Source organism: Xiphias gladius, chromosome 9 (genome assembly GCF_016859285.1).
Source record: "Xiphias gladius isolate SHS-SW01 ecotype Sanya breed wild chromosome 9, ASM1685928v1, whole genome shotgun sequence".
NCBI classification, from domain to species: Eukaryota; Metazoa; Chordata; class Actinopteri; order Istiophoriformes; family Xiphiidae; genus Xiphias; species Xiphias gladius.
The window spans coordinates 16852491-16879786 of NC_053408.1; the positions used below are offsets into that span (position 1 = coordinate 16852491).

The following is a 27296-nucleotide window of genomic DNA, read 5'->3' on the forward strand; positions in this document are numbered from 1 at the left end:
AAGTTCAGAATTTAGAATATTATTTTAATAATTTATTAAAATATTATCGTTATACAAAATTGGTTAATTTGCATTTATTTCTGAAGGTAGTCTAAATTCTGTACTTGAAATTCAGGGGTGCCAATAATATCCACCAGGATCCCACTGATACATACCCAGCTACTGAACCCACTTACACAAGTCTCACAAGGCTTAACGGATTTTACACTTGCCATTGGCATTGGTAATATCCTTTTTGGAAAGCATGTTAATGTTGAGGTCATCATTTGCACAGTAGCACAGTTTGATTGCATCTGTTGAACAGAGAGAAGAACACCATGCCTGACTACAGCAAATGTTTCACACATCAGTTTCAAACACCAGTGAGAATGGAAAGTGGCTAGAGGGCAGAAACAATGTAAGGTTAAGGCCAATGACACCTTGGAATCACTCCCACTACCTTCGCACTGCTGCACTGCTCTGGGAAGACAGATGACAACAACAACGGTTGCAGTGAATACTAATTATCTTAAAGTTCCAGGAACAGTCAAATTCCCAAAGCTTTCGTGGCATAATGCAGGTCATTTCACTCACGCTTTCCCAAGACACAATACATGCCTCCTTTGAAGAATTTAGCAAGGGTTAGCAGGTAGCAGAAAGCAGATCTGGAACACTAACTTTTTAATTGACAGCTGTAATGCCATGTATGAACAGTGACAGTGCTACATGTCAGTTGTTTTCACAGTACTGTAAAAACGCCTTCTAACCCCCCCCCCCATTTCATTACACTTGCTTGTCTCTAGACCTCCTCTATCTTCCATCATTGTAACCTCATAGGAATTTTTTGTTTCATTTGTGTCAGTCACCTATGACTCTTGTAATGTTGGTTATAAACAAACTTAAGGTTATTTTACCGTTGCACTGACTGTAAACCATTCCGCAGCAATTAGGCTGTGTCTCAAAATTTTTTTATATAATGTCCCTGTTGGCTGCCTTGATTTTTCCATTTCTATGGGACAAGATACTAGTGTAAGTTTTTGTATGTTTTTAATTGTCACATCACATCAAAATCCCAAAATGTACAATGGCAGTTAAGTGTCATGCCATCATACATAGTAAATCTTAAAATACTCTTCATATACTCCTCATACTACAACTACGAAAAATCTTCAAAAGAAGCAACTTCCTATCTGGCAGAAAATTTTATTACATTTTATTAGTATCAAATAGTTGGGAGTACCTCCAGTTGGGTCTTAAATTAACACTCTTCTGTGGAGTTTTTGAACAACATTAGCGCCATGGAGAAATGTTTTTATGAGTGGGTCTCCGTTTTATTTGTTATCTGGCACACGCACGAACACACAAGTGACGTGATACACAGTCTTGCTAGAGGTTTCACAGGTTGCAGTAATGCCCCCAAGCATGTGGACAAACGAAAAGCAGGGATGAAGAAGACTGCTAGCAAGTAAACATGAATGTAACTGATGCAGGTTTCAAAATTTCAAAAACAACCTGCTTTGTAAATGTTTTAAATGAAAGGGAATCCATTCAACAGATTTGTTAGACTTCAAGGAAACACAATGCATTTTAGTGAGTAACACTGAATGTAAACATTAATTTCTGAGTTTAGAAGAAAACTCCACAGGGCAACTTTAATCCTGAAGCAATCTGCAATGTGAGATATTTACTCCTGTAGTCAACCACACTTAAGTTAACATAGAGAACAATTTATCAGAAGGAACATATAACCACTTCAACGTCCTTCTGTCTTACACAGGCCAATGAACCAAATCTCTTATCTTTAGCACAACCCCATTAACTATTTATATGAAGCCATGAAGTACTGATGTGAACCTGCAGAGGCACATAAACACAAATAATATCAATTATCTTGTGTCTCTACTGACTATGTGCAGTTCCAGGTTGCCCACCTTCTTTCAAGCTGTGATAGACATGTCTATCATGATCCATCTTCAGTCCTGCCTTCTCCATATCATCTCCCATTGGAGGAGAGCCCATGGGGGAGGGATCGAAGGACAGGCAATGGTTGGTGTCCAGCATTATCATTCAGAATGGAGATAAATTATTTGGTAAACATTGAACTTCTAAGTCCAAAGCAGTCCACCTCCAAAGTTCCAAATGTTGGCAGTTTTGGCTCAAAACGGGAGGGAATAAGAATCCTTAATGTGCCAAAACTGCACTAGCTCTCCCTTCGGTTAGCTGTCCCCTCTTTCCAATGGAAGGACGTGAATCAAATGCTTCAGGGAACTCCCATACAAGTCAAAGAAAATATCCTTTTAAACCAAACAAGTACGGGAAACGCTGCTACTGCCTCTCCTCTCCCGGTGCCTCTCTCCTCTGTACCAGAGTAATCGATTGGTCTGTCTCAGCTTCTCTCTCTCTCTTCTTCCTCCTGCTCTCTCCTTCCCTTGCAGTGGCAGCCGGTGAGTCACGAGCACTGCTCTGCAAAGGTTTCCCAGAGAGAAGGGAGTGGTGGGGGTGGGGGTGGGGGGGGTGGGAATCCACAGAATGAGTCGTAGATTAAAAGAACAAGGGATCTGAGGAGAGGAACTGAAAAGAGGCCGGTAGTGGAGGAAGAGAGGACAGCAGTGAGCTCGGCAGAGAGAGTGCATAGAGAGACTGCTCTGGTTGCAGCTCCTCCTGAATCTCTCACACACACTCAGACACACAAACACACACAAGCAGGGAGGGTTGCTGATAAAGTTCTCCGGCTCAGCTGTTGCCATTCATTCACTGTTACAGGCTGAGGGGGGCTACCAAATGCATATCTCCTCCCTGTCAAACACATACACACAAACAACACCATCGATGACACAATCTTTTCTTCAACACTTTCTGATCCCCTCTGAATACACAAGCTTGCTCGCAAAAATGGTGACTCAGGCAACAGCTTTTATTGAGCAAGTGGAAACGGTGTAATTTTTTTTCAGTGATGACCTCATCCAACATAGATCAACCTTTGTATAAGATGCTTGAGTAAATCTGATACTGGGATATATCACATGGCTTTTAGTGATTGATTGATACCCAATCACCACTGAAATTCTGAAATGTTTTTTGGAACAGTTTGCCCTTGAGGAAAGGCAGTCTTGCAGGGACTCTGAAAATATTTTTTAGACTCTTATGAGACTGGTTCAAAGCAGATGAAATCATATTCCTGTTGAAAAACTCTTGATTCTTTTGCAGTCCAGTACCACCATCAAACTGTCTCTGACTCCCACAGAATGCTGATGGTAACACCCCCCCCCCCAGTCTCCACTGTTTTAAATAGCAAGGCCAGCTGGCCATAAGGGGGCTATATTCAGCTTGGTATCACCTGTGCACTCGCAGGGTAGGGTTACTTTGAGGCACACACATCATGGCCTGCAAACGCATGCAAACTTTAAGTCCCATTTCCTTGGACTAAATCAAAGTTTTATGAGGAATGGCACAAAGAAAGATACATGGCTTTCATACCTTTCTTTCTCACTATACAGCACAGAAAGGAGTCAATGTATTTATAAAACAATGGCATGAGTATTAATTACAAATATGAAACTCAGCACACTGTGTAATATCATGGCTGACCAGCTCAGTACTCCTCTATCATACAAGTGACATACACAGGACTACGGTGCACCCGAAAACACAGATGACACCTTGAACAAACGATGACTGTTATTTACAATAACTGTCTGTTATGAGTGTGTGATTAAAGTCCACCTGTTGCTATGATTCACAGTCTGGGAGGAAAATACAGAGATGACGACACACACTTGGACTAGCAGGTCACTGTATGGGTTGAACAAATAACAGCCAGACACACACACACACAGCATGCCAAATATGTCTGTTTATTTTCATCACTGTGGTTCAAAATCCAGAATCCTTCAATGTTTTTACAACAGTTTTCCTGCAGTCATAAGGTATTGTGTGTTTACAACTCAACTGCACTTTTCACCATCCTCGATTCTGTGATTCCTTTTCATTTGTGTTTTCTATGTAAACCCCCCCCCCAATCTCCTATGGTAATATATGGAAATATAAACCCCATGTGAGGACAGCAATTTACAGCAGAAAAATGTAAATTCTGTTTTGTTTAATAATCGTCATCGTTACCTTGACTGAGAGGTTAAAGCTGCGGTTTGCAGGGGAGTTTTTATAGTTTTAGGGCTTAGTGACCATAGTGTTTGGGAAGTACAGTTATAATGATCCCATGACTTGTCCACACCTGAATTAGTGTCTAGGGGAATACTTAAAGAACCAGAAGACTAAGTATCTTGGAACGATTTATGTAACTTAGAGTCTTGGCTCTGGGAGACTGTATTTAAATACACTGGTGCTTTAAGTTATTTGCTAATGCTAGCATGGCAACATGTACAGAATGATAATGCTAACATTAAGATGTCTAGCATGTAAAATTTGTTACTGTGTACACTATCTTAAATTAGCGTGTTAGCATGCTGTTATTAGGAGGGTTGCCAATGTTTACAATGTATACCACTCCTTAAATATAGCACGCTTTTGGATGCTGTTTATTTAGAGTATTATAGTCATAGGCATTCGATAGGGTGGTAAATTTAACCTTAAGCAAGAGTTATTAGCTGTCATAGTTCTGGCTTTGGGAACATTCAAGTGAAGGCTTTGGACATCTTTCTTTATCCTTCACTGAAAAATATTTTTGGGATTAAAAAAAATGAAAAGGATACAATTACACTATTACTATTACATCATTCCAGAAATGAAGCTTTTGGCACAAGTTCAACCAAGAAGGCAACTGTCAGCCAGCCTTATCTCATCATCGCACTGAGTCTCCAGGTCTCCGGTATTATTCAATGATTTCCCTGGGTTTTGTCCACGGGCTTTCCTATCATCCAATAATCCTCTTAGCTGAAAATATTTAAACCTCCTTAACTATGTTGTCTCTCTCTGCTGTCATTGCAGTCTATGCCACTTGCAACTTTGCCCCTTTGCCACCCCACCACCACAAGTGTCAAGGCCCTGTCTAAGGCTGTTGCGGGATCTCAGATTGGCTACTATTCATAGGGCTCTATCCCTATACTTCTCCTTAATCAACGGGGCCCAGAGTCTTTATTAAAACAAATTTCTGCATTCATTTTAATTTGTGTCTTTCCTGATTGAACTGGTAATTATTTTGAACAATCAGAGAATATGTCATAACTGAAAAGAACTATCTACGCCAGCCCTAGATGAAAAACTGAAGACAAGATGGTGTTGTAACATGCAAGTAACCAATACAGAGTGTGGGTCCAAATGCTTCTACACTGGCTTCTTGTTCATTGTCACTTCCTAAATCAGTGCATACTACTGTGTATAATAATTTAGGAGATAATCGAAAGACAGGGGTTTACTAGAACTGTCAGAAACACACCAGACACCATGTCTAATTGTGCGCTATTCATTACATTATCCCTATTAGTCCACTACTACTTGCTGTGGCATTCCAAACAGCAGCCCCACACTTAAACAAACAGCTGCAAAAATACAACATGACCTCCCAGTGGTGCTTTTTTTATCTAGCACAACTTAATCAGTTTTATCATCAAAACTGACTGAAGTTATGGGGATAAACTGGCTTCAGCCTAAATGTTTTTTATTTTCTACCCTGGTCATGGAACATTATGACCCTCTTGGCACAGAGCGCATGTCATTCAGACACAACCTGCCCAAAACAAATACCCCACTGCATTCCATTAACCTCCCTGCAACAATTAGCAGTTTCCGCAAGACTCCCCAGTCATTACTAACAAATAAGACCAAGACCAAGACCAAGCCTGGTTCAGGTGAACCACAGAAGGAGTCGGTGAGGACAATTCACAGAAATTAAACTGTTTGACTAAGAATTTCCAACCATAATTGGCACTGGAACTCAAAACATGCTATATGAACGTTATCTAGCGCTATCTTGGACTCATGTTGACAAAGATTTTACTGCCCTCAGACCTCCTCGTGTAATGACCTCTGTGAATTTTCGATTATCTCTCACCACTTCTATGATATTTATGCTAGTTCCTCCTCCTTACTTTAGATTATGGTCACTATCCAGTTAAAAGATCTAATTCATTTTTTTAATTTAATTACTGTTTGTGCAAGGCTGCAGTAGAATGGTGCTGGTATTGTAAAAGCTTGTATCTGTTAATGTATGGCCAATCATTTTGTGTCTAATGTTATCAAAATCGGATCTGAGTCAATAAATTTATCGAGCAGTGGGTACTTGTTTACTTGCTAAGATTGGTTTACCACTGGTGTGTCCTGGAAACATATTTACGCACTGTCGATAATATTTGTGAATACATAAATGGGAAACCATTCTCTCGTAGTATGCAAGTGATCTATTAAAAAGGTCTAACTATTGCCAAATATCCAAAGTTGGCACTGAATTCTTGGTTGGAATATTAGGCGAGTTTACTTGTTCTTTGACCGGATATTTCCTAAACTAAATGAGAAAACTTTTAAGTTTATACTATATTTTATTTATGCAACATTACACACTGAACACTGATGTAATGATCAGATAGGCACATTTTGTTCAATTAAAAAAGGGTTAAAAACGTTCATAGTCCCACCACTATGGTTTGGAAAAGGTATTGTTTTGTTATCTGTACAATAACATATTGGCATTATAGCCAGGGATACTCTTCACTTGAATTTCCCAGGATGTGGGTTTTGAACTAGTGACCTTCTAGTTACAAACATGTTTAACAACAAGGCAGATGGATAAAGAACCCACCACACAGATGGACCAAACAAAAACCTGGCCTGCCGAGAAAGCAAAGAGCCAAGCGTCAGTTTACCACAGGTCACACCAGCCATTAAAATTCCAGCAGGGAAAACAGAAGGTGTTTTTTCCTTTACTTCCTGGTTTCCCCCACCCGCTCTTCTGTGGAATTTACCAGCACTGTTTGCATTTGGCTGTGACTCCAGACTGACACCAGGCTTGGGATTGGTTAGTGTTGATCCACTGACATTTCTGAACTGTAAAGAGACACAGCCTGAGGAGCTGTGTTAATAAAATCTGAACCAAAGTGCTCACACTGAGGAGATTGGTAGCTGCTTGGCAGCTATGTGTGTAGTCATAAGGAAAGGAGGTGGAACAAAACCTTAATGTAAATGCTGCTATAGCAAGCCTGCACTTAATCACTTACTGTGTTTGTTGTCTTCCAGTAAAAACACTCACTCTGTGGTTGCAGTGGAAGATGTAAACTCATGGCGAGAAGCTTGTCAGCCAACTCTTCTTGCGTTTGCAGATTAAGCAGTTTTACAACTCCTTCTGGGATATCAGATGCATGATACGTAGCTGACCAATGCACTTTAGCTTCATTCCCAAGTGAAACCATATTTTATTCTCTTTCAGCTGCCAGAGGTAACATTATGTTACGTAAACTGGCTGATACCATAGCTACCTGCTTTAAAGAGAGAGTTCTATTTTGTAATGTACACATTGTCTTAACTATTTAAATATCGTCTATAAAGAACTGTCAAGTTTGAAGGAAAAATGTATGATGGGGTATTTGTAAAATACCTAACACTGCAAAAGAAAGTTGGAGTCTTAAATTGACAGAAAACTCACTTAATTCTAAACAGTCTAGAACAGAAAATGGGAGCAGGTGAGAGATTTAGGTATTTATTAAAGGAAAAATATAGTTTATTACAACTTTGGTCTTATTTTTGTATCTCAGGCTGTTTGTTATGATAACATTATACTCACAGGTTAATTGCTGAGCTCTCTGAAAGGAGTGTAATTGAAAAATATGGAGCAACAACCATGGAAAGACGATCAGACAGGTCTATTTGGACCTAAAACCCAAAGGGAGCATCCATAATGTTGCTAATAATCAGTCACTGTACAGGGAAACCTAAATACTGTAAATACAAGTGGAGCAAGTAAAGTAGATCAAGGTCAGTCTGTTAATTGTGATGGATATTTACAAAGACAGTTTTGGTTGTAATTTTACCAGTCAACTATATTTTCTCTTCCAGATAAGTTCGACTAGACCTGGGGATTTGTTTTCAATGTACAGGATCATCTGACTGCTTGTACTTGTTGGACCCATTTTATAGAGCCATGTTCTGAGGTCTCAGCATTTACTTTGGTATGTACAATGTTATCACAACCTATGGAACTGACAACTCAAACTACAAAAATAAGACCCAAGTAGTAATAAAATGTGTTTTTTCTTAAGAACCTCTCAAATAATGCTGGACCCACTTGAAGACCCGTTGTTACAAATATCTACTGCTTTCATAACTTTATTTCACAGTTTAGTAAAATTGTGGTGGTTCCCTAGCATTGGACAATTATTGTCTATGTTGTTTACAGCTATTATCTAAGAAAAATATTATTCTAAGAAGCTTAAAAAAAAGAAAAACAAGCACCCAGGCACTATAAGAAATTAAAGCCATCTGAATGCTAGTTAAATTTGTTGTGAGTAAAGAAAATAGGTAGTGAGCAAAGTAATAGAGTGCCCTTTAAAAGTCATACATACATGGTCAAAGGTTCTTTGTTGACCACCCTGCAGAAGTACACATCACTGTGTCATATCTTGTCAATCAAAAGTAGTCCAACTGTGGTCTCATTGCACACTGATGAAGAAGAGAGAACCATCTATATTAGCACAAGAGTTGAATGAAAAATAGTACCATAAGCCAGCTGGCAGCTGTTAGCATCTGGTAACATGAAGCCTCACTGTAAAACAGACAGGGCTAAAGGAGGAGGGGAGGTGAGGCCGTGCTCAGCAAATGAGATTATCAGAGAGGAATAAAGGCTGAGAGAGAGAAAAACAGAGTACCCGAGCTGGAGAGGGGTGTTCCCTGTTCTGTGATGATGGCTTTGTAACACACTGTTACATAACTTGGACATCTGAAAAAAAAAAAAAAATTTATGTAACAAACCCCCTTACCTCCTGCCCTACTTATAGAGGTAACACAGCTTTTTTTCTCCTTTACGCCTGGTTGCCATTTCAGTCCCACTACAGAGTAGAAGCAAAGAAAGACAGCCAAAGCCGACGAGTAATAAAGAGGAAGAGAGTGTCGGACAGAGAAGATTTTCTTGGCCTAGATATTAGGAAGTCTTTTTGATACTGTACATGTGTGTTCTTGCAGTGTTTTCCTTGAGTTTAATCTTTGGGGTGTTATTGAACCTCTCATTCCTCTCCACTCCTCTTTCTGTCACTGTATAGAACATCTAAGAAAAGCCTTGCTGTTAATTTGCTTCTGTGACCAAAATTACACGTTTTTTATTAGAAACCTACCTTTAATGGGGACACAGGTTTCTATTTTATCTGAGTATTTAAGTGTGATGCTGATGCTAAATGACACATTTCTATAATGAGAAATAAACGGTTAAAAAAGAAATTCTAACATTTCTCTGTTTACATGTCAGGCAAGCTTAATTTTTTCAAGTTACTGCACACAGCTTTGTTCCCTCTCTCTACTTCCAGGAAGACTCATGGTTATATGCTGTGTTTGCAGATTAGTTTTTTTCCCGATAAAACGGGCACTTTCTGATGCATCTGACAGATAACCTATCCTATCTTAGTGACAGACTGTCCTCACAGTGACCACACTGAAGATACAAAACTCAAAAGCTTGGCTACCACATTGCTGCTGCTAAAAACGAAGACAAAACACAGACGTATTCAAAACCTTTTGGAAGTGTGTGATTCTGAGAATGCAGAGGTATTAATTGGCCATGACGAGTCCCTAATGACCATGAGTATTTCATTCCGAGCACAAACAGCTACGTTCTTTAGTCTGATCTGACAGTGAGCGCACACTGGTGGACAAAGAGAGTGACAAACTAGTGAGACGGGAGACGAGCCCTCTGAGTTTTCCTTGGAACCTCTGGAGTCGGGTGACACTGTTGATGGTATCTACTGTTGTTTTATATATTATATATATATAAATATATAAATAAATAAATATATATATAAATATATAAATAAATAAATATATATAAGACAGACAGCTGAATTCTCAAACTTACTTGGTCACCAAATTAAACTATCTTTCAATGACTTCCAAAATCTTTCTGGGTGAAATTTAAGGACTTAGAGTTGGCATATTAGGGGGATATGACTCAGTGTCTGAGTCACTCTAAAAAAACAACAAGAGTCCCATCAGCTCACAGTGACCTCCGCTACATTCATCAGCTAATGTTAAGTGTGGCACACTTCCTGTTTGCAGGTGCGTCACAGGCTAATGGCTGTTCTATAATTCAGAAACACCAGAGCAAGTTGAGTTGGAGACAAGGCACAAACTGAACTGACTCGAGGACGCGTGTCTTCTGTTTGTGTGGCTGTGTGTTCGAGGAGCAGCAGGCTTGTACCTGTCGGAGCAGGAGCCTTGAACTGTGTGTGTGTGCAATGAGTACATCGCCGAAGCTCTCATTCACATATCTTAAAAGCAGAGAGTTTGTAGCGGATAATGTCGAGTTCGTTTTAAGAGCAGAGTAGTAGAGCATTTATGCTACAAAATGCTCCTTTACTAAGAGTAACTCATTACAATACTTCTTCAAAAACAGGCTAAAGCACTACAGCTCGTGCTGCCAAACAATGCAATGCACGATTCCTGCTGTGATTTTTAAACTGTACAACAATCTCATAAATACCAAGCACACTTTGACTGTAGCATGTTCCGTGCCAAAGATGCTGCATCATTTTTTAGTTTTGCAAACGACAACACTGATTATAAATGTGCAAATGTGAGCGTGTGCTACAACTGTGCCAAGAACACCACAGACACCACATCATAGGTATCTGCATTTATAATTAGCACACAGATGTTTACAGACCTAACAATGAATGTAGTATGATATCTTTGACTGGAAGTGTCTGGTAGGGAGAGTGTGTATTTTGTGTGAAAGTGGGGGGTAACAGAAGTGTTTATGCTTATCTGCTCCATTCTGCATGTTTTAAGACAATTGCCTGACACCTTGAAGTGCATGTTATAAAATCCAGTAGGTGTGTGTGTCTGTGTGTCTGTTTGAGCTACATGAGTGGGCTTGTACCTATGGGTGTGCAAGCACCATGTTCCTGTTGCTATGAGTAGACCTACGAAGCTGATAAAGCTCTTTTCTTTAGCTTTAGGCTACAGATTTGTGTGAGGCTTTTTGGCTATGCTCTCACACTTCTCATTATCTAACAGGAATTTACTGGATCACAATTCAAAGATGTGAGTGCGTTAGGGCTTGTTGAAATACCTTGCTGTCAGGACACACTGTGTAAATGGAAAGCTACCAAAGCCTGTAAGTGCATGTCCAGGTCCCGACAGTGACATGAGTTGTGAAGTGTGTGTGTTTTTGTGAGTGTGTCCATGTCCATGGTGAGTCATACTAAGTCTGTGGGTGTGTGCGTGGTGTGCTGGGCACATTTAAGATTTAAACCTCTCGCAAAACTTGGTTCAGGTGCATAAATATGTTTTTGCCTGTATGTTTATTAGATTGAAACCTGTTTACACTCACCAAAACTATGACATTCGGTCATTAACTGTCTAGATTCAGCCTGTTTTGTAATGTTACTGGAAGGCTGAGAACTGTGCTGCAGCTTAATATGCGCCAATATCCTTTTATCATTAAATACATGTTCCAATTCTTTCAATGAAATGTACATAGTCAAACAAGAGTTACCGTGGAACAACCTGTCGTCATTTAAAATTCAATATATATTACATTTGACGTCTTTTGCTTTGGGTTTTTTTGTGCTCCAATCATGTTTTATTGTATGTAGATATATTCTTTGTACTGGGATGTTTTTCATGTTTATGGGCTTCTTTGGAAAATGGAGATTATCCAGAAGCAAGGAGACATGCAGCTGGATTGTGTTTGCTGCAGCTGTGTGTTTAGATAAGACTGAAACATAACCCCTCCTTCCTTCCTTCCCCATGTCCAGCTCTACAGTACTTTTTATGGTCTTATTTTTCAATTCTTCACTTCTCTCTGCTCTCATTTTATGTTTCTTCATTCTCTCTCCAAGCGTATTCCTTCTCTTTCTCTCATCTATCAGTCTCTCTATCTCATTCTTCCCTCTGCTCTCCCCTCCTACTCTCAGCCTGACTGAGTGCGATGGGGCCTCTGCTGCTGGCAGCCTCCCAATCTGTTACATAACAGTACCATCAGCCTCCCTGAATCACTGCTGGGCAACGCTAGCCTTGGCCAGGCTACATATCTATCTATCTATCGTGTCTTAAATTCTGCCCAAACAGCATAAGAGTCTGGCTGTGTGGGCTCAGATCACATTAGCCTTTTTAATTTCTGAAAGCAAATTTATCATTTCTGGCACTTGTTAACCAAAACCCAGCACTGATGATCCAACATCACGGTGTAAGCTGTTGTCATTATGCAAGGGTGGGGACGAAGAGGGAAGTGATCTTTATCTGTTTTTGTTTACAAGTCTGAACGATGTTGTCAGCCACAACCTCACTGATGGAATTTCAGCCCGAGTCAGCAGTCTTTTTTGACCACTTTCAAAAAAATCATTCTTCCATTTCTCTTAGTACGAATGGGACATGGACCCTCCAATCTAGCTTTAGTTCCTAAGTAGTAACTTGTTCAAAAACCAGTAAGTTTTCTCTGTCCCAACAGTTTAAATGGTTTCTTTATTGTGACAACAAAGTTCAATGGTCCACAAAATCATTGTAGTTCAGAAAGGCTCTGGAGACTTTCTGTTCCTGGATCAGAAAGTTTAAACTTGCCTGTGTGCCTGCAACACAACACTGCAGGTTTTCAATTAAAACCAAACACTACAGAAACCAGCTGAGCTGATAGTAGGTGTATCAATCAGTGAAATCAGTGGCTGTAGTGTGTGGTTCAAACAAAAACATGCACGCTCCGTGATTAAATAACAATGTTTTTTCTTCCTGAAAACAGTGCTGGCTTACTGTCTCATTGCATTTATCATCTAAAATCCACTGTCCAGTCTACGAGGTAGTAGAACCAGTCCGTGTCATGATTTGGAACAATCTGTTCTGACTTAAATGAGTGGGTCATTTCCACTTAAATCTGACGCAGAGTCCGTGACGTCTCTAACCTACTTTTCCCCCGGGCTCTAGTCTCATTCAGTGAGCCTGTTCTGTGTTCTCTATTCCTCCTCCATAAGGCAAACCTTTCCACTCTAGATCCTGGCATCTGGCCTGCAGCCAGTCCTGGGGGAGCATTGGTGCCTTGTCTTTTTTCTATTTGGGGGGGGGGGGGGGTATTTTCTGATAAGAGCCCAATTCATCAACCACACCTTGACCTGCTAAACCCCCTTAACCGCCCAGGTCTGCTCAGCATAGGTCCTACAAACCTGGCCTAACAGCCCCACCTGTTCCCTTTTTCCTGGAGACCCTCTAATGTTAACCCTTACAACTACATTTACACACAACTGTACATACTATATGGTTTATTTACCACAAACGCAGACTAATGAAACAACTGCTTTTACAGCATCAACACTCTGAATTATTATCCAATTTGGTAACATCTGGACGTTTGCAGTTTATTCCTTCTTTTGATTGAATTTTTCCTTTGTAGCTGCAAGTAAAATCTTCAGTGAGGCTTCATTATGCAAGCTTCCACTAAAACTGTGATAAAGCTTATCACTGTTTCCAACCCTAAATACCAACAAGTTTGGTTGATAGTAATGGTATGTGATAGAAAAAGGTTTAAAGTTTGTGAATAAATTTTTGCAGCTACAAATGCAGAGCAGCCATTCCCATACAAACAAGTAAACCCGCTTCTAAGACTGCAGTGTCAATACACCTTACATTTACTGATACATGCAAGTGATCACACCGCACCTTTAGTCAGTTAAGATCTTAAGGCTTAAGGTAGACTTTACAGATAACTTCAGTCATTGTCATTATTTTTCATAGACATGAAAGCAGAAGACAGCTTACTGAAATAGACATTACCTGACTGGATAGTCATATCCCTCTGCACCATGCTGAAGGGAAGCTTCACCCTCCCGGCAACTTTAGCGATTCATACTCCCAACACAAGCACAGCGAATAGTGTGAAAAACACAACAGTGGTAGAAGGCTGAAGAGAAGTCCAGCAAGAGCAAAGCCACATTAAACACGTTTTCCTCTCACCGGCAGCTGTTACTCCACAGGTAGCAGTATACCTCACATTCCCCTTCTCTGGATTGTCTACAAGTCTACAAGTGTGTGCACGCCCCATCATAGAGGGCGTGTGTAGGTCTGTGTGTCTGGCCCTTATTGCTCCTTGGATAACAATAAGGTCCACCCATGGGTTCCAGTCCCTTTGGAGCTATACCTCTTTTCCCTCCTGCTCCCATTAACTTATTTGTGCTCTTCTTAAAAAAAACAAACAAAAAAACAAAAAAAACTTTTGGTCACTCGGCTGAACTCTCTCAGACACAAAACTGAAAAACAAAACAAACAAATGAAAAAAAAGCCTCACCTCCTCAATTACAAGTAACACACCCCCTCCTTTCTTGCTTTCCATTTTCCCTCGCTTTCCTTCTGTTCCCTCTCTGAGAAGTTATGCAATACTGCCATTTCAGACGTGACCTCCCCCTTCCTCCTCTCTTCGCCTTCCTCCTCCTTCTTCTGCTGCTGCTATTGCAGCTGCAGCCCACACTCCCACGAGCTTCTCCACCTCAAAGTATTGAATCATCTCAATCACATTACCGCGTTTTATTACCGCTTTTGTTTGCTGTGGAACAACCGACAGGCAAGTTTGTGATGGGGAAGACAAGGAATGTAAATTGCTTTTAAGGCCATTCCCTGTTTCTCAGCCCTTATTATATATTTTGAATCAAAGCTGACTCTCTCTCTCTCAAAAATACACATGCACACTAATTGCATTGCCTAAACACACACGCACACACACACACACACACACGCGTTTAACAATAAATCTCCAGCACTTTTCTATTACCGAGGAAGGAACCTTGTGAAATAAACAGATTGCATAACCTGGTGTCAGAGATAAGGCTTTGATAAGCTTTAGTATGTGGGCATTCCACTCTGTTTCACTAGCACAAATGTACTGTATACATATAGAAATGCACATGCAGGCACATGTAGTGCATCTACCTAGTGCGTGCAAGAAACTTCATGCTAGATTAGCTGCAGGAGTACCTGCAGCAACTTGTCTGTTTCTGGCTAGCAGAATGAAGCGTATAAGGAATAGGCCAACGGGGGTTGTTGAAATTTGGGAGAGGTGGCCTGAGGCTGTGTGAAAGAATATGTGTCTTTATGTTTTTCTGTGAGGTAAACATGAACCTGTGACAAGTGCTGACAGGACATTTTTTAAACATTTCTTAAATGATGTAAACATCGCTTGAAATATTGCTGAAGTACATAAATACAGTTTCCTCTGCTTTTACTACATTTTTTTGGAGTATATGGTTAAAGCTAGTTGTACAGTGCTTCAACTTCTTTTTCTGCTGTAGATTTTTAATGTATGTGTTATTGTGGGCTATTGTGTCACTGTTGGACCCCCCCTAAAGATGGTAAATCATTTACTGGTCGAACCTTGCCTTACCTTCCTCTTCTGACAAATCAACAGCAGATCAACAAACTGTCTCCGCAAAACCGGGCAACCAACGCCCAGCTTGGAACAATGGCCAGTGTGGCTAACTCTTCTGATATGGCAAGGTGTGTGTATGTGTGTGAGATTTACACACACACACACACACACACACACACACACACACACACACACACACACACACACACACACACACACACACACACACACACACACACACACACACACACACACACACACACACACACACACACAAAATTGGGTCCATAAGTATTTGGATTTTGCCTCTGTTCACCATCAAAATGGATTTGAAACAAAGCCATCAAGATTTGATTTAAGTGTAGACTTTCAGCTTTAATTTAAGGGATTTAACAAAAATATCACATTAACCGTTCAGGAATAACAGTTATTGTTACACATAGTCCCTCATTTTCAGAGGTTCAAAAGTAATTGGAAAAACCAACATAATTATAAATATCAGGATTATTTTTAATACTTGGATGAAAACCCTTGGCAGTCAATGACTTTCTGAGATCTCAAGGCCATGGACATCACCAAATGCTGAGTTTCCTCCCTTGAGATGCTTCGCCAGGCCTTACTGCAGCTCCCTTCAGTTGCTGCTTATTTGTGGGTTTTTCTGCCCTCAGTTTTGTCTTCAGTAAGTGAGAAGCATGCTCAATAGGGTTGAGGTCAGGTGACTGACTTTACCATTTAACAATATTTAATTTCCTTGCCTTGAGGAGCTCTTGGGTTGCTATCTCAGTATGTTTTGGGTCATTATCCATGTGTACTGCGAAGCACCGTCCCATCAGTTTTGCAGCATTTGGCTGAATCTGAGCAGCCAAATGCTGAGAAGCCTAATAATGGCCTCCTTCATTTGAATCGACACCCCTTTGGACTGCATACTGTGAGTTCCCATGAACAGCTACCGAATGCAAATTCAACACTTGGAATCAACTCCAGACCTTTTATCTGCTTAATTAGTCATGAAATAACAAGGGAACAGGCTGCACTCGGCCATGATACTGATTGTCAGTCAAATGTCCAGTTACTTTTGAGCCTCTGAAAAAGAGGGATTATGTATAGAAATGGCTGTAATTACTAAACAGTTTGTGATATTTTTGTTGAATTAAAGCTGAAAGTCTACACTTCAATAACATATATATTATGTTATTGAACACACACACACACACACACACACACACACACACACACACACACATATATATATACATACACACAGACACATATACACATTTACAAACACACATATACACATTTACACACACAAACCACACACACACTTACACACACAAACCACACACACACACACACACACACACACACACACACACACACCTCTATACACACATTCACATACATATACATACATTTATACACACACATATATACATATAAATATACATACACATCTATACACACAAATACACACACACACACACACACACACACACACACACACACACACACACATATATACATATATACACATATACACATATACACACACATATACATATATACACATATGTATACACATACATACGCACACCATCTTTCTTGGAACAAAACATTGTAACATGAACCAAAGACTAACTTTAATTTGATCTGTGAAAATGAAGGCTTAATTTACAGCACAAAGGAAGTGTGTCTGCAATTGCACAACCAAAACAGAAGAGGATAGTGCTTTTTTTCCCCCCTGGAAGCTATCTGATTATCTTATGTCAGTATTTTATGTCACCAAGAGCTCACTCTGCAACAACAAACAAGGTACATTTGAGTGCTTGTGGCTGTCGTGTGTACGCTCTGATTCGCTTTCAATTTGGCAGTGTGAACCTAAACATACCAAATACATAAATGCGGCGAACTCAAGTTCCCCACAGTGATTCTAAAGGAACTTGATGCACGTCTGCACAGAGAGCCAAGTACTTTGAGCTAACTCCAGATACAAAAAGGCCAACAGAGTCTTAAGTCCACCCAGCAAATGTGCAGCACACTCTAATCTACCGTAACAGGAGGTCAGTGCAGAGGAGCAAGCCAATTAGGTACAGGAGCTTCTTCGCTCCTTTCTTTCTGGAGACTTCGTTGCACACAGCCTTCTATATACATACATACTTTCATCCGAGCACTTAAATCTCTGTCTATCTTGCCTTTAAATGCCCTCTGCAGTGAGGTAAGCTCTCCACTGACAAATGAATGAGACGTACAGACACATTTGACATTTAACTTCAGCCTCTCAGATAAGTGCTTTTTTTCCACTTTCTACTTATCCTCTACTTATGTAACATTTTCTCCATGCACACTTTTTTAGCTTGGAGGAATTTATGTTGGAAATAGGCCACCTCTGTGAAGGATGAGTAGTGCTAGGCAAAAACATTCACTGGAGATGGAAGCAAGAACACAGGCCTACAACTTCTGTAACAGGATGAAACAGTGTTTCCTTTACATTGATGCTGTGAACATCCAAATAAGCTAGTGGGACAAAGGGTCAGTCCTCGTTGCCTACTTCAAAACATTTCTACAGAGGACAGTGTGAAGCTGCCAGAGGACAGTAATGGAATAATGTAGTTCGTCTGTGTTTTGGTAACCTTGCTTTACAAAATCATGTTTAATTCGTGGTGAGACCTAAGAGTCAGGCAGCAGGACGAAAGGACAACATGCACAACATATACAAAATGTCACGTGTGTGCTAGACTGCAGTATGCCACCTGATTACAAAACATTTGAACCAAACATATACACAGTTAAAGCTGCAGTGGAGCGCTGCAGGTGAGTTATGATGCGTGGGACATTGTGCGGGAACCGGCTACTGAGTGAAACTCCTTTTGTATGAATAGAGGTTTCGCGTGCTGACGAGCAAAGCAACCAGGGTGTCTGTCCTACTCCTTACCAAATGATGGCTTTAATGTGAAATGTTATTTGTCCACCAAAAAGGGAAGAGGGAATTTTCCAAAAATGACCTGAAAACAGTTCTGTAGACTTGTAGTTTTCATATCTAAACAGTGTTTTCATATTCAATTCCCTAAGGCTGAGTTCAAGTCAAAAAATAGCTTCGCATCAAAAACATGCAAATAAGATATTTTGGAAGCCAAAACACTGTACAGAACTTTATACAACACTTCGAAGTTACCAGGCCAGTAAAAATGTGTCCCTCCGTACCCATGCTTGTGAGGTTAAGAGCAGCATTAACATTTTACCTACAATGTGTGCTTGCATGTATTTCATTGGACATTACAGTTCATGCCAGATCAAGATGGACTGTGCTTCATGATGAACATTTTTGCTAAATGACTCACTGCCTCACCATTCTTGCGCTCCTGTAGAGGCAGCAGGTTGGGAGCAGGCTGAAGGGACAGCTCCTGAAGCTCATTGGTCACTGACTCGCTCTGAGGGCTCGGGGCTGAGCCTGGCGTCCCAGCGACTTGCATTCTGCCAGGACTTGGCTCCTCCCCTTTCTGTGTGTGTAGCGTTGCCAGGGTGACGGAGAGACCTGTAGCACAATGGAGGAAATTAATAGTTTGAAGACACATCAAAAGGGTCCATGTGATATTAGGGCGAAAACTGCCAAGAATAAACAGGAATTCTTAGTTTAAAGGTGCAATCTGTGATACTATCCTGGTTCTCTGCCCAAAATAAATTGTAAAATATAAAAAGATTTGCTGTATCTCAAAGTCTAGTTTAGAACATCAGCGCAGCATGTAATACGCTCAGGGACTTTAGTCCCAGAAAAACTTTAGTACAGGTGCAGAGTTGGCATTGCATTATCTGACAGGTAAGCAGCTTATAATTTAGCCATTTAGCCACAGAAGCATGCTGGCTGTTTGTCTTGGTACAAAATAGCAAACATCAAGTCATCAGAGCGTGCCATTCAATAACCTTTTACACACATCCCATGGTACTCTCATTGTGTTGTGTCTCACTAGCCATGTGCCAGTTCACAGGAATGAAACACAAAGATGCAACTATGACAATGAGCCATGGCTTTTACTACTAGCCTGAACAGCGGGACCACCACACCTGAGCCATTTTGTACTTGGTGAAAGTATATAGTGTACTTTCCAGTGTAAAATGCACTAACGTTAAATGGTGAATGGTATGAATGTAGTTAACATACCCTTAGATCTAATCTCCACAGCCCCAGCCCCTTCTTTGTTCCACAAGTATTGAGTGTTCAGAAATTTAATACACCGGACTCTCATTATTGGCCAATCAGACTTGAGTATTCTACAAGGCCATGGAATAAAAAAATAGAGATAAAAGGAACCCGAGGCACTTTTACAGGCTACAACAAGTCAAAAAGTTAGTCCCAGGAAACTGAGTTCCTTTCTTTCTCTCTCTCTCTCCGTCTGTCTCTCTGTGTCTCTCTCACACATACACAAACAACTGCGAGACGAGGAAGAATGTGAGGTTGCAGGCTAGGGGATTAAATCAGCCATCAGGAGAAGAATTTGCGTGTTTGAGCCGTTGTAACTGTTGCTGTGGCCGCTGCTTTGGAAAGGCAGAACTGTGTTTATGGAGATATTTTTCTTTCACTTCTTAAGAACCTCAGTGTGATTTCCATACATTTAACCCATTTTACATCTTACCCTTAAGAGCTGGAGGCATTTCATTAAGGAAGCTATAAAAACATGCATGTTTGTGTGGGTTCTGTTCTGTGTCGTCTGGCTGCAAGACATATGTGTGTAAATGACAATATGTCGTTTTATGGATTAAAAAAAAAAAAAAGATACAACATACATTTACTCTAAAACATAGACCCAAAAAACCCAGATTACAGGAATTCACGATGAAGACAGAGCACTGTCATAGTAACAATCTCAGATGTTGACAGCTGTATATTTTATAAATATCATATAAACACTAAAATAGTAAAGGGAAAATGATAAAACACTGTCATAAACAAAGGTTTATATATATTACAGACCACTACTGAGTACAAACCGTTGACACCTTGACCTCCCTCATTAATTCAGTTTGTTGCAGCCCTCCTTGTAATCATGTCATTCTGGGCTCAAGTACAGAATAAATTATGTGAACTTCTTCTGTACCTTAACTCTGAAAATTAATGTAAATATTTAAAATTCAACATGATATCAAAACAACTTTACGGTAACAAAAAGCACCCTGGCCAAGCAATGTACCGTAGATTTTTAAGCTAAATATTATGTATTTTATGGGATCTAAAGTTCTCTATTAGTTTATATTATGGTACTCAGTTTGTACAGGTACATACATAACATCATTCATGTAATGTTTAAATACGTCATTACCACAATATTAGTATGGATTGCTTTCTACATTATATTATATATATTATATGTGACAATTTGGTAAATGCATGAAAAATTGCACATAGACTGATGTTCAAAACAATGAACTGTGCTCAACTGTAATGCTTTACTTGAGATCAAAACTCTTCATCTGTGTCACACAAAAACCTGAAGAGCCGATTTTGTCAGTTTTACATCCCAGTTTGCTCAGAATAGGCCTTTTTCACAACAGACGTGTACTTGTCAGAGTAGGAAAAGCACAGGTGTTACTAATATAAACCAGCATTTAAATTAATATCCATTTAATATTCTATGGTCAATTTAATATTAACAATATTAACATCAACAATAGCTCTGTTATATTCTAGTGTCCCGGCAAGTCATGACTCTGTGACAGTGAGCCAACATGCACAGCACCGGGACCCTGAAACTGAAGCAGCTAAACTGAATTCAGCCATCACAAACCTGTTTGAGATTAAACTAGTCTGAAAGGATATGTATCCATTACAGCTCAGGATAAATTTATTTACACCTGCTTTATGGAAGAGTTTTTCCTGATTTACTGGATTAAGCCTGGTGTAACTGGTTATCTCCCTATATGACACACTCCTCTGGACTGAGCAGGCCCAGTAACTTGGGCAGCCAATCATTAATTACCATTTCCAAAGACAAGCCTGCTGCTATGCTGTGTGTCGATCTCTCTCCTGCTCTCTCTGCAAATATGTGTTGTGGGGTTCTGATGGGGATTCTGTCATTACTGCACAGCGGGGCTGAAAACAATGAGGCAGTGTTGTCTGAGATGTCACTCTTCTCTCTCACAATGAAATGCCGGCACACACATGTCTGAATAGAGGCAAACTAACCACATGACCCGTTAAATGTTCACTTTATGCCACTGGCCTCAGGATGTCTGCAAGTATTATCATGTCAAATTTAAAACATTTAAGACCTGTTGCATTGCATGTTAGCATATGACACTAATTTTTTAAAACAAAGATAGGATAGTATATGCAGATCTATCAGAATACAGGTACACAGACTTACTTCCTATAAGAAATATTTATAATTTGGTGTTTTTATAATTTCTAATAAGATTTTGCTTTGAAACAGTAGTTAACTGACACCGGCTTTTGGTACTTAACACTTTTTGATACTTGATGTTACATAAGGTGCATTTCTAACAGAAGTTCCAGGAACTTTAATTTCCAAAGAAATGAACTTTCCCAGGGGTTAAGATCCTCCACTACATTGTGATTTGTGTCTCCATGGCAGGGTCAAAGCCCCAGGAAGACTAAGGACATTAGTCCACTGTTGATCAGACGTGCGACACTCACCTTTTGTTCATGTAACCCTAAGCGGGATGGTGACATATAAAGCGATGAAACAACTTTGTTTGCGAGACTCTACTCTACATGGTAAAGATAAACATGGAGGAAGTCACACTCATTTTGCTTTTGTTGCTCGGTCTTGATTATTGTCAGCCACACACGACAAGCAAACCAAAGTGTCTGCAGTTGCATGTTTATAAAAACACTGGGTTTACAACAGTGCTGCAGAAAATAGCATTAGTACTTTAGAAAAGTGAAGTGTACTTGACCAATCAGCGGCATTTATTACTGCAAGCCCCACCCTGAAACTTCCTGAAACTTCCCCCAAGGAGGGACCTTTCTCGGGGGAAAAAAAGATCTCGCCAGAACCTAATTTAGACCCTTGTACCTCTTCTGGAAACGCAGGTAGGAGAACTGAGTTCCTCAAAAGGTTCCTGTTCCTTGGGGAAAGCTCCTGTGGTGAAAACACACCTATAGAGGACATTTCGGTCGGTGCCAAAGAACTACTGAGGTTCAATACCCAAGACATACTGCCCTGTGAGCTTGTTTAAGTCCCAGAATTTTTCTTCCCCGAGTAAAGACAGATTTGTGAGTCTGTTGTATGGATTTGAGTGTAACATTATTTTTTATGGGATGAAAATTATCTTCACAGATTAAACAGACATGATGGTATAGTTAAACCTAAATCAGTATTTACATTAAAGACATAGTCAAATAAATGTCATTGCATTAATCTTAATAATCTTTCACCATCATGTACCTCCAGTCAAAGACTTTGTAATTGCCCTCTCGTGTCATGACAGCGTCAGTGAGCGAATCCTCTGGTATATCAGCTAATCTAAAATAAGACTGGCGAAGAGAGCCACAAGCCTCTCCACTAAGACTGAGAAAAAAAGGCCAGGAAATTGATTTAGAAAGGGAAGGAAATAACATGACAGTGATATTCACTGTTGCTAAAAATGCAGTAGTTATTCAGTCAAGAACAGAGGGTCAGACTGATGCAGTATGACAAAATATTACTAGAAGGATATTACTCAGTACTTTGACAGACACGGTATAATGCATTACTAGTGTTTTGGACACAGTGTATGCTTAATAATGGTGCGAGTTACTGTGACTCCAGGGTGAGATTATGATTGTAGTCGCTTCATGACAACATGTGATCTGTGACTCATGCAAAACATCACTATGTGATGCATATCTCCTGTCAGTGAGATAAAATGAAATGGGAAAGTATGTCTGGCGTTATATTTCTGCAGTGCATACAGCAACGCTTAAATAATCTAGCCTAGCCTAACAGCGCCCAGGACCTTGATATCAGATGTTGCATAGTTAGTTCACCCAACCATTTCAAATAGATGGATTTTCAGAGATGCTCATTGCAACATCAGTTTCTTCATCCTAACTTTCCCAATAGGGGGCTTCTGTTCAAACTTGCAGTGTGCACTGCTCTGGTGCAATGCATTAAACAGGGATACTAAGTACTCCAGCAATCCTCTCCACACGCCCACACTAGCCTTTCAGATGTGTGTCACGATTACACTGGTACACACCTGCTGACGGCCACGCTTTCTTCAGCATCAGACACAGGAAAACCACTACCAAGAATTACAACACTTCCTCAGTTCCGAGCAGACTGGTACAGGATGTCATCCCCACCTGCCCTGGCATAGACTAGGCCAGATGAGAGCTAGGCTTGTTGCTTACCTGTATTACAAAATCCTGAAGGGGCGTTTTCCCATTTCAGAAGGACAGAGCTTCGAATGGTTCTGTTAAAACAATAAAAAAGCAAAACTTAAAGAAATAATAACTGTTATTCTATCTCTTTCCCTGCCAAACCCATTTCTTCATTCCGATCTACTACTTTACTCTACTACGGATTATGATGGTGAGCAGCAATGGTATCTGTACAACTGGGACCAAGGGGATGTGAAAAAAAGGCCCTTGTGTAGTGAATAAAAGAGGTTGAAAAAGAACCACGAGAACTGATCATTTGGTCTGGGGCGAATCCACGCTGCTGGAGGCCTCTCCACAGATGTCATGGGGCAGCAGCCTACAGCTGTCACTGTCCAAAACAGACAGACGTGCTAAGCTATTGTTAGCTTGTCTGGATGGGAGTTAACCTTAACAGTCTAGACGCAAGTTTAAAGTGAGCCTACAACGTAAAATCGCACACAAACGACATAATGAAACGTGAAAGGTTAACAACCACAGATTAACGTACTTATTTCTCGCGCCGGCTACATGGAAAAGCAGTTCGGCTCCCCTGCTGACTGCAGACAGCCAGACACACCAAGTTAGCTAGCTGCCATTAGCATGCTATAAGAGCCAGGCATACCGCTACCCGCTAGCTAGTTGTTCAGCGTTGTCACGCCTGTCTGTCACGCCGCTGTTTTCTGTCACCGAGACACAAACTAATGTTCTGACGTTAATGTGTGTATTCGCGCTTACTTATCATGGTCGCCACTTGTGTGTTGGGTCTGTGAGGATAAACGGCTTTGGCATCACACCGCCACTTCGGATTCACAAAGGAAACTTTAACCGGAAACCCTCCTCTGCGTGGGACGCACAAACCCACTTCCTTCACAACAACTTCCCCACCAGTCTACCACCACTCCTCTGCAGCAGGAGACAGCAAAGCAGAGTCCTGTCTCCCAGATGTCAAACGCAAACTGTCTCCAGTACTATATGTACAGTCTTTAACTCGAGGAAATGGAGACAGTAGATTAAAGGCATTGGTATGCAGTACTTAAAACTGGGGACACACCCTCTTGCACAGTCTTTGTCTCTACCTAGTGTTAAACTGTATGTACTACAAGAGCTACAGGTTTGTAAATCACCGTATGAAACACAGGCTCACTATTTACTTTTGTTCTAAAATAAATTGAAATCAAAGTAAAATGATGTTTATACTTGCATTCCAGAGGATTCAAAATTTCGGTTTGATGTTTGCACTGTAACAGTGATAATATCTTCAGCCATTGCAGGCAATAAACAGTGAATAAAGTCATGAAAGAAACATTAATTTCTTTGATTAACCACTTGGCTCTTATTGTGCTTTTTTTCAACTGTTTTGGTTCAGTTTTCGCTTAAAGAGTCAAAATTAAGTGCTAACTTTGAACTTTCCAATATAAAGTGCTGTGCTTCGGTGTAAAATGCAGAACATCACATGACATGCTCAATTCTCATATTAGCACAGAGATGATATGGTTACCACTAGATATACAGATTCCTAGATCAGTTGAGCTTGCATTTGCATACAAGTGAACAGCATCTGCTTACTGTTGTTGAGTTATATAATGTATTCATCCCCCTGTAGTGTTTTAGTAAATTGTGATTTACTGTTTGTGCTGTCCAACATTTAAGAATTGACTTGCTGTATTTGGAATGATTTAATGTGCATGCGACTGAAATATTTAATATATTTTGTCTTGAATAAAAACATTAACTCTGTGGTAGATGAAGAGAAGAACAATTGAATTTAAATTTTGTCTTGTATGAATACACAAGTAACTACAGTGTGAAGTTAGATTACATTGCATCTATACTTGATTCCTTGCACAATACACTTTTTTCATTGCCATTTGTAAAATCAAAAAGGCTTTATTTTAATGGTCCATAATTTCCTATTAATTTCCCAGCAAGTTGCCCTGAAAACAAACTGAGATAACATTCTGAAACAGTTTTTTGAGTTTGTTATTGTTTGGGATTTCTCCAAAAGAAGAGGTCATTCTAAGCCCTAGTAAATATTAACTTACTACTCATTTATTCTTGAAAACTTCAGTGTTTACTTGTTGAATCTTGTAGCCAAATATAGAGTTTCTACATTTTTGTGTATGAAGTTGAATTACTGTGCACTAAGACTGTAAGTTACATTAGCAATTTTCCCTTTAAACAGGGCCAAGTTACCTTCAAACCACAACATAAAAACATAAGCAACATTTTAATGCTATTGTTGGTCCAGCAGGCACAATTTCTAGTTCCTTTATTAGAATTTTAGTAGTAGTAGTTTAATATTTTAATAACTTTAATAACTAGTATTAATCTTTCAATTAACCACGGAAATGCTCAAGTAAAGCGTCATGAACCACTGGAAAAAAAACCTTGGTTGGGACAATTGATTTTATTGGCTCTGGAATTGAAAAAAAATTAATATATCAAAATAAAAAAAAAAGCTGACATATCAAAATAAATCAAATATAATCATCACAAAAATTTTAGCCTATTCGGACTTCATTATAAAAAAAAAAAAAACCCTCACAGATGCATTTACGTGCTGTGGGAGGAACCAGCGGAATGTGTGAAACCCAATTTACATTTAAAACGTCCGAACGTTCCGTGGACTCCTTGTAGAATCACTTGTCACTGAGCAAATAACCTTCAAAGCTGCAGAGTCCAGCATTTATCTCAAATTGCCCCCCCCCCTTCTCCTGTCCTTGAGGATACCCGCTGATTCTTGATTTCTCTCAGCATAACAATAAGAAGTAAGTTACCAGCAGAGCTGCAGACCTGATACTTGATAGATGCACTTGCAAACTCAGTCTGTTGTAAGAGTGAAAACTTTTTGCCTTGATTATTGCCTTGATTTCCGCACATTTTGTGGGTGTACCGATACCTAGCAAGTACACAGCCTAAGATAATCTGCGCAAAAATTAAACAAGAATGAGAGTGCAGCAGTACTAGTCAACTGGCATGGCAATATTTGTGTGATTTGGTTTTCATTCAATTTAGTTTCATATAGTGTATTGTACATTTACTTTACAAGCTGTATGTTGTCTTGCTGTTGTATTGTTATTTATGTAACTTTGATCAATTATAAAGACTTGCTTATACGGAGAGAAAGACAAATGCACATGTGATTACAATTGCGTTACCTGGCTGCCTTTAATTACATTTTTCTATCTTTCGTAATTACAATATACAGCACAACAGCATCTGTAAGTAAAAAGTGTATAGCTGCATCAATGTGTGTCAATGATGATGTGACCCTCTGTCTTTCTGCCATTTCTCCAGTCATGCGGAGAAGTCTTCGCCTGATTGAAAAAGGATATTATACAGTGGATGGAGATCCAAGTATTTTATACAGGGAGATATTATACAGGTAAGTTGTTGTAGTGTTTGTCTGCACATGCTGTATTCTGCATGTAGACATGCTTGGTGGGTGACACGCTATAAATCTTC

At 39.8% G+C, this 27296-nt stretch overlaps 1 protein-coding gene across 11 annotated transcripts in view; it reads right to left on the reverse strand.

The window, feature by feature from the left end:
• Window positions 1-24861, reverse strand: part of mrtfab (myocardin related transcription factor Ab) — a 44489-nt gene extending 19628 nt beyond the window's left edge. For 4 of the 11 annotated variants that reach the window (XM_040135096.1, XM_040135095.1, XM_040135091.1 and 1 more), the window contains exons 1-2: window positions 24567-24861; window positions 18822-19007 (exon numbers count right to left, since the gene is read on the reverse strand). In XM_040135096.1, coding sequence (XP_039991030.1) covers window positions 18822-19007; window positions 24567-24573 — 193 coding nt within the window. In that variant the 5' untranslated portion in view covers window positions 24574-24861. The other 7 variants (XM_040135101.1, XM_040135100.1, XM_040135092.1 and 4 more) reach the window with 5 other exon arrangements.
• Window positions 24862-27296: the final 2435 nt, after the last annotated feature.